The 9,363-nt window shown below is 35.3% G+C and overlaps 1 protein-coding gene across 3 annotated transcripts in view; it reads left to right on the plus strand.

Annotated features, from left to right (window-relative positions):
* Cwf19l2 (CWF19 like cell cycle control factor 2) overlaps positions 1-9,363 on the plus strand; it is a 73,321-nt gene that overhangs the window by 41,185 nt on the left and 22,773 nt on the right. For all 3 annotated transcript variants that reach the window (XM_021206823.2, XM_029543321.1, XM_029543322.1), the window contains 3 exons: positions 1,023-1,113; positions 2,875-2,961; positions 6,760-6,876. In XM_021206823.2, the coding sequence (XP_021062482.1) occupies positions 1,023-1,113; positions 2,875-2,961; positions 6,760-6,876 (295 nt within the window). The remainder of the gene's footprint in view (positions 1-1,022; positions 1,114-2,874; positions 2,962-6,759; positions 6,877-9,363) is intronic.

Below are 9,363 nucleotides of genomic sequence, written 5' to 3' on the forward strand. Positions count from 1 at the left end.
GGGAATGCCAAGGTTTAAGGAAGCTAACTTTCTGTGAAATTCCTTGCCTTGGGACTGCTTCCAGGTTTCTAAACCTGTCACACAGACTTCACTGGAGTGGATGTAGCAAAGTTACTTTTGTTTCTAATCATGGGCCAATTTTATAAGAGAACGCACAGTTGTTGCTTTTATTTGTTGACTGCAACTAAATATACTCAAGATTATAGCTCTAAGATGATCAATAACTTGTCAAATGAATACAGAATTTCTCAAGTTTAGAAAGTTGTAGTCTGATATTAGTGTGTTTGCTTGCATTCGTTCATTCATTCTTTCTTTCTTTTGTTTTGTTTTGTTTTTGGTTGTTTGTTTGGTTTTTGATTTTTGGGTTTTTTTGAGACAGAATTTCTCTGTGTAGCCCTGGCTGTCCTGGAACTCACTCTGTAGACCAGGCTGGCCTCGAACTCAGAAATCATCTGCCTCTGCCTCCCAAATGTTAGGTTTAAAGGTGTGTGCCACCACTTCCTGGCTGTTTTATTTCTTTCTTAGAGTGAGTATAGATTCTGTTTGTTTATTTCTGCAATAGAATCTCTAAATATGGCCCAGATTGGCCTCTTCACCATGTAGTTCAATCAGGCTTCTATCTCATGACAGCTGCTAAATTTGTTTTCCTGACTGTTGATATTACAGGTGTGTACCAGTACACTGGCTGATTATTCAAAAATACCATTTTTAAATACTAGTATATAATATTATTATTAATATAACATAAAACATTAACATATAATATCTATATATATAATTTATATATTATTTATTTTACAGTTATTGGGAATCTTTTCAGTTATTATTGTAACAGTATTATATTGACCATTTTTGAGTTCTTAACAGAATCTTGAAGTGTAGTTCACCCTAGAATGCTGATTTTAACTTTTATGTGTTAGAACTCTGACCTACTAGTGCTGAATGTTTTGCTGAAGTGAGTTAAGCTAATGCATGAGGTTGTTTATGACGTATGCTCTTCCCCTGTCCTGTTTCACCTTCAGTCCAGAGGCAGAGTCCACCTATATCTTAAATGTTGATGAAAAGAACAAGTTGGGGGCCAAGATTATCAAGGCAGAAATGATGGGGAATATGGTAAGACCCCTGTGTGTTTTCACTTGGAGAAGAGTGAAATGTTTAATTCTTACAGATTGTTTAGAAACATCAATCATTTAGTCTGTGGCATGCTTTGAAGATAATTACTGTTTCTTAATTTCTTAAAGAAATTCTTGAGAATTTCTAGAAATACTACTCTTACAGTTCCTCTACCAGAGAAATATATGTGTGGTCTCCCCTTTATTAGATTTCTGAACTTTATGAAAAAATTGTTATTTTTAAGCACTTTTCTATTTTGGGACATAGTTGTAGGAGTTAAAATTGCCTTTGTTTTATTCAATTTTAACTTATTAGGAATGCTTATTTTCTTTTTGTAAAAATTTAATATTCTTTAAAAATGTTTATTAATGTCTGTATATGGGTCTGTGTATATTCATGTATATTGGGGTGCCCAGGGAGGCCAGAAAAATGTATTGGATCCACAAGATATGTGGGGTTATAAGTAGTGGTGAGCCACCTGAAGTATATGCTAGGAATTGAACTCTTGTCCTCTGTAAGAGCAGCAAATGCTCTTAACCACTGAGCTTTGTGCAGCCCAGCAGTGTTTATTGCTTTCTTAAAATGAAAACCTAAAATCTTGCCACCAAAGCCGATGACCTGAGGTTTATGTGACTCACATACTTGAAGGAAGAGAGCTTATTACTGTAAGTTGTTCTCTCATCTCTATACACATGCTCTGATGCATCACACCAATAAATTACAAATGTTTTAAAAAGAACCTAAATAATGTTTATGAGTGGAAGATCAATTTGTCTCAAGTTAAAGAGAAACAGGAGTGATTTGTTAGGAACTACTCCTCAACCATGTACTTATGGTGATATGCCCATTATGCTAATTTGTGTTAAATTAGATATGTCAGAGTAGCAAAGCTAGGAATCTTTCTATGTTGTAGTATAATAAGCCCACTTCTAAGCATGGGTTTATTTTAAATGTAAATATAAGTGCTCTTTACATTTTTTTATTCTGGTATACTATCAGAACAGTTTTTCTTGAAAATTCAAGAGGCAGCTAAAGAAGATCAGTTTTTTTCTCAGTTTTTTTTTTTTTTAACAGACTGTGTGTATTCCCTGCCTTTCTTTGAATCAGTGAAATTTAGCTCAGCCTAAAAATTAGTAAGAGAGATGAGTTAACTCTCAAGTAATTATAGTAGGAAAAACCTGAAGTTTAATGTTTGAAAGCACAGAGGAATCAATGAAAACAGTGGTCACATAGTAAGTTAACTTACATATAAAAAAAAAGTGTTCTATTTTTTATGGAAGCATTGCAGATTAGCATGTTCTTTTTTGTCACATAAATATTTAGTTTATAATTTCTTGTGTTTTACATAAATTTACAGAGTTCTTAGGATAGTGAAATATATTCAAAATTTTTATGTAAATTTCTTACCAGAAATGAAGAAAATACAATTTTTTGTCTTGTGATTTCTTCCTATGACAAATAACTGAAGTTTTCCATATTAGAAATTTGTAATACCTAAGAAATTGCAAAAGTGTGATTCTTAATATATTTCTAGTGTATTTCTTCCATTTTTCTGCCTCTCTCAAAATACAATTTCTTAAAACTATTCACCTCAAAACCATAAACAAATGCTCTCATCTAGCAATTTGTATCTGAGGTATACACATTAAAATTTAGTGTGACTTGATGATTGAAGTTTTGCTAAGCTGTTTTCTGTCTTATATCTTTGAAATATTCTGCAATGAAAATTTTAACACCACAGCTTACTATCTTATTTTGAAGGAATTAGCTGAACAACTTAAAGCCCAACTTAAAGAGGCAAATAAATATAAAGAAACACAGATACCAGCAAAAAGATTGGGCGTAGAGGTAAGTAATAAAAGTTTATTTGATTATTTATATTATTCCTTAGTTTAATATTATTGCTGTTGTAACACTAGATGTCTGTGTGTAAATTTCATGAGGATTCCTTCATGGAAACCTCATCCTAGGGCCAATGAAATCTGCTTTTATTCAAGATTCTGCAGGTTGGTGTCTTTAAATTCTTTTTGTACAGAAAATTAAGAGATTTGAATTAGATATTAATTTTATACAAGGCAAATTATTTTATCTGTGGTTTGTTCATTTACTTAGAATTGCATGAAACAAATAAAAACACCTGCCTAAACTTGACACATGCTGGAGTTATCACAGAGAAAGGAGCTTCAGTTGGGGAAGTGCCTCAATGAGATCCAGCTGTAAGGCATTTTCTCAATTAGTGATCAAGGGGGGAGGTCCTCTTTTGGGTGGTACCATCTCTGGGCTGGTAGTCTTGGGTTCTATAAGAGAGCAAGCTGAGCAAGCCAGGGGAAGCAATCCAGTAAGTAACATCCCTCCATGGCCTCTGCATCAACTCCTGCTTCCTGACGTCCCTGAGTTCCAGTCCTGACACCCTTTGGTGATTAACAGTGATGTGGAAAATGTAAGCTGAATAAACCCTTTCCTCCCCCCCCCCAAAAAAAAAAACACCTGCCTAGAAGTTTCATTGAGTAGGAATGAAGGGACAATCTAAATGATGATGTCTATCAGAAGGTTATATATCCTATTCCACAAAGAATGAGAAAGAGAGTTTTAAGTCACAACTAGATTTGAAGGTAAATCTACTACTCTTTTTTCTGGCAAATACTTATCTTTCTTACTATAATATTGATAATATATTTATGTGAGAATAGTATTTGCTTCCCCATAGCTACTTTACATTCCAGTAGATAGTGTTCAACCCTGGCTATATCACCAAGTTGACTTAATGAAAAGTATTTTGTTTTCTTCTTTTTTCTTTTAACTAAGAACTCACAAATTTTGTGAGCCATAAGGATGATTTATAGCTCTGAATGGATAAGACAAAGCACTTTGAAAACTGAAAACTGTACAGATTGAACTGTGATTGTTGAGAATAATTTAAAATAATTGCATCCTTGGTTTCCTTATTGAATAAGAAGGTAACTTTTCTTGTAAAATGAAACTAAAATATATAGTAAATTTACCAGAATTATGAAGAACTAGAAAAGAATTTCAGGGTCAGAAGTTGAAGGCCTTCCAGACTCTTGGCTTTTGTACTATTTACTATAGTGCTCCTAGCGTTCCATGAAGGGTTAAGGTTGTTTATAGATGTATAAAATGTGTGTGTGTGTGTGTGTGTGTTTCTTGGGTTCATCTTGGACTGATAGTGTCATAAAATGTGACTCATATGGGATATGAAATAAAGAATATAGGAAATGGGGCTGGAAAGATGTCTCTGTGATATTACAAAAGTTTGGTTTCTGTCATTCACGTGGTAATTCATAAACATTTGTAACTCTAGTTCCATGGAGTCTGCACCCTTATCTTTTCCTTCTGGGACCAGGCACACATGTGGTACACATGTATTCAGTCAAAATATTCATGTATGTGAAATAAAAATACAAGAATATAGAAAATGTCTCAATTTTTAATTTAGATAGAATTAATACAAAATTGCTGTTTACTGACTTCAAAGATCTATGAATGTGCAGTTTTTTTGTTCTCTTATTGTGTTATTAACCTTTGCAATCCGTAACAACTGATCATTTTGAGCATCACCCTGGTCTTTGATAATGAACTCTCTAGAATAAGTAAAGACTAGCACAATTAGGTTTACATTTAATAGTAGAGTGTGGGACAGTATTAGTGGCAGTGAGGTTGGATTTCTGGGAAATCAGTAAATCTTGGAATTACTAGCATATAACAGATATCTCTAAGATGTAACAGAAAGTGAATCTAGCTTTCTGTATATTAGTAATTCCTATGGGAGTAATGCCTAAGTGAACCTATAACCTTGAGGTCAGGGACTTTATTTTGTAGACGTATGGATGCTGAAAATAGTTGCTGATTGAGTAACTAAGTTAAAGAAAGAAAGGCATAAAAAATTTTAAGAACTTTGGAGATGGTTCTGTCAATACAGTACTTGAGTTGGATCCCTAGAATTCATGTAATAAAACATGATAACCCTAGTCCTGGGACAGTGGAGACAGGCAGATTGCTGGGCTTATTACCTAGCCAGCCTAACCTACTTAGTAGATCCTGGGCCAGTAAGAAATCCAGTGTAAAAATAGCAAACAAAGCAAAACAAGAGGTCAAAGAACCACATCCAAGTCATCTTCTGGTCTCCATTTGCATGTGTACACATATACATCACTGTGCACACATCCACACAAAACTAAAAAGAATCGCAGGCTAGAGAATGTGATAAATATAGTAAAATACTTTCAAATTAAGGAATGCGATTATATAATTAATAATTTAAAAATCTTTAGAATACAGAGCAGCTTTCATAGTATAATAAAGTTAGAAGTCACATTATTATATTTTCCCATGTTTATATTTTCTAGCAAGGGGACAGGTAAAAAGATTTAAAGTATAACATCTCAAAAATAAGGGTGAAAACTAGTGACAGTCTTTAATCTTGATTAACTATTTGGAGAAAAAATATATTCCTTTAAGAACATTAATAAGGATGTATTTTATTTCTTCAACATCAGTGCTGTTAAATGTAAATAGAATTCATTTTTATATTGAGTTCTGACATGAGGAGGAGATTAAAACGTTGAGTAATTTGATCAGCTTCTTTTCAATGATCTTTAATGAATCTATCACCTAATGCTCTTATTGATTGTTACCAGTGACATTTATGTTCATCATAGAAAACTTTTTTATTATGCCATTTTATGTTTATGTTGTGTTATGTTACATTTGTCTACAATCTTTTAGGCAAGATAATGTTTTTAAACTATGTGAAATATAATAGCTTATGACAAGCCAGACACATGAAAGGTATTTGAAAAGAGTTAAGAAAAGGAAACATTATTATCATTGCAATAACGACTTTGAAAAGACTGCCTTGACAATTGGTTGCCTTGTTACAAGTTATAAGTTTATGGAACACCCATTACATATGATATCCACTATATCAGAGATGGGTATTGTTGTACAGATCCAATACAATACTTTATCATCTTATTTTGCCCCCACCATAATGTTTTTATTGATTATTTGGGAATTTCACATAATGCATCCTGATCACACTTTTCAGTCCTTTAAGGTCCACCCCTCTCCTCCCTTGTGCCCTCTCTGGAAAATAAAAAAGAAGAAAAAGTAAAACAGTACACCAGTTCAAATTTATGGTGTCCATATACTCATTTGAGCATGGTCAACCTCTCAGTGACTAGTGAGTCAGAAGTTTGTTAAAGAGAACTGAGTCTTTCTCCTACCCCATTCCTACTAGTTAGTTCAAGGCCACTCTGGACAATTTAGTAAGAATATATCTCAGAATCTTTTTTTTTTAAAGTAAATATGAGGGTTATTATATGTGAGGCCCTAGGTTCAACACCCATATGCTAAATTAAAAACAATACAAAATTGTTTCTATAGTTAAGTTACTAAAAAACTAAAATGAACTTTTGGTCTCTCCCCATCTTGTCTTTTGTTACTGTCACTTTAAAGCAGGTGATAAAAATCCAATAGACTTTAAAAACTTAAATCCCAAAGACTCAAAATAACCCATAGTTTTGTATGAAAACAGGAATCTTTTCTGTAATTTCTCATTGTTAAGTATAGAAATTTACCATTGCTTGAGTTTTTCAAACATTAACTAAACTCATTCATTTTCCTTAGCATGAAGATGAACAAGAAGTAATCCTTATTAAAACAGATGAGTCTGGAAGAATGTGGCCTGTGAGCAGCCCTAGAGAAACCCTGGATATGAAAGCAGAAAGAAGGAAGAGAAAGAGAGTATGTCTACTATATGCTTTTATTTACTGATTCACATTTTCTTTTCTTTTTTCTTTTAATTTTTTTTGTCTTTATTTATTTACACTCCAGATTTTATTCCCCCCTTCCACCTTCCCACTGTTCCACATCCCATACCTCCTCCCCATACCCCTGTCTCCATGAGTATCCCCCCAACCCTCACCCAACCAGACCTCTGCACTCCCTTGGGCTTCCAGTCTCTTGAGGGTTAGGTGCATCATCTCTGACTGAACCCGGACCTGGCAGTCCTCTGCTGTATATGTGTTGGGGACCTCGTATCAGCTGGCATGTGTTACCTGGTTGGTGATCCAGTGACTGAGAGATCTCGGGGTCCAAGTTAATTAAGACTGCTGGTCCTCCTACAGGGTTGCCCTCCTCCTCAGCTTCTTCCAGCCTTTCTCTAATTTAACCACAGGGGCCAGCAGTTTCTGTCCATTGGTTGGGAGCAAATATCTGCATCTGACTCTTTCAGCTGCTCGTTGGATATTCTGGAGTGTGGTCATACTAGGCTCCTTTTTGTGAGCATTCCATAGCTTCAGTAATAGTGTCAAGCCTTGGGACCTCCTCTTCAGCTTTATCCCACTTTGGGCCTGTTGCTGGACCTTCTTTTTCTCAGGCTCCCCTCCATTTCCATCCCTGCAGTTCTTTCAGACAGGAACAAATATGGGTTAGAGTTTTTACTGTGGGATGGCAATCCCCCCCCCTTACTTGATACCCTGTATTCCTGTTGGAGGTGGGCACTATAAATTCCCACTGTGATGTCTTAGGATATGGTGTCAACTGCTCTGAGTGCAGCAGATTCTCTAGCATAGCTCAGGATATGGTGTCTTCACAGGAGCAGACCAGTTAGCATTCTGCCCTAGGAGAAAGGACAGCCAGCAGAAAGGATCCAGGAGGGGCGGGGGGTGGGGGGCTGGTGGGTGATGGGTCCTGCATCTACCAGGCTCCCAGTGGGCAGCTCTGAGACTGGGGGCGGGGGTTCTTACCAACTCCTCTGGCTACATCAGATCCTCTAGGATGGATCAGGATATGGTGTCTTCTTGGGATAAGACCAGTTAGGAGTCTGCCCAACTAAAAAGAACTGGGCAGACTCCTAGCTCTCTTTTAAGTTCCTTTTGTATTAGAGTAGACATTTTTGAAATGAAAACATTGAAAAATAAAAAATAATCACTTTTAGTCTTAGATGTATCTTTTTACCTTTTACAAATACCTAACAATTCAGCTGTGTCTTGCCCAGTCACTGCACACAGAAGACTCACCACAATTTTAATTTTGATGTACATTTCTTTAATTTTTGTATTTAGTTTCTTTCTTATGTTTACCATATTTTACATAGAAAAGCTTGACCTCTTAGATCTGTTATCCTTGTAAACACTTAATATGAGGCCTGGAAATAGGGTGTTCATACACAATATTGTCTTAATTATGTAGTTGCTATGAACTTTTAAACAACTCATTTTCCTTTCTATCTTTCAGCTCTGGCAATTAGTTTTTAGCACTACCCTGAGCATTTGGAAATGTTGTGAAAACAACACATGTAATTCACTTTCTTTAAATTAAATTATGACAACAGAATATACAAATGATTATTTGTTGGGAATTTTATGTCAAATACTGTTTGTTGAATGCCTATCCTGCCATAGATACTAATTAATTAAATCAATAAATAGAAATGAGATTGTTACTGCTGATGTAATGGGAGGACTGGCAAAGCTAGAGAGATGTAAAGAAAAATAAAAGATCGAATATATAAAACAGCAAAACTGACTAGAAATCCATAAACACAGTAAGGTGCATACTACTGAACAACCTTAATAAGTGACTAAAGTCAGAGAAACAGTCATTCAAGGCTGGAATTTACATTTTACCATAAGGCAGTATGTAGTATGTAGAGCCAGGGAAATCGTAGCAAATGGCATTCAGGATAGTAGAGAAATAAGGCAGTGTTAGAATAGACAATGACATTTTTTAACAGTCTGCCTATCAGAACAAGTCAAATTGGTTGCCTAGCCAACAGAAATATATTTTTATTGGAGGCTGCAAAGTACAAATGAAGGCACTGGTAGGGTCAATATCTTAGTTTACAGTCATGTCTTAATAGGATACTAATCTTATTCATGGTAACTCCACCTTATGACCTAATTACCTCTCCAAAGTCTTGATTCCTGGAGCCATTATATTGAGACTGTGATACTGTGTGAGTTGAGGAAGGGATGCAAACACTGGGTCCATAGCAGTGAACCTTTTACTTTATTTACTTATTTATTTATTTAAGATATTTTCTTTATTTACATTTCAAATGCTATCCCGAAAGTTCCCTATACCCTCCCCCTGCCCCTGCTCCCCTACCCATCCACTCCCACTTCTTGGCCCTAGCATTCCCCTGTGCTGGGTCATATAAAGTTTGCAAGACCAAGGGGCCTCTCTTCCCAATGATGGCCAATTAGGCCATCTTCTGCTACATATGCA

The sequence above is a fragment of the Mus pahari genome, chromosome 10, assembly GCF_900095145.1.
Source record: "Mus pahari chromosome 10, PAHARI_EIJ_v1.1, whole genome shotgun sequence".
Taxonomy (NCBI): Eukaryota; Metazoa; Chordata; class Mammalia; order Rodentia; family Muridae; genus Mus; species Mus pahari.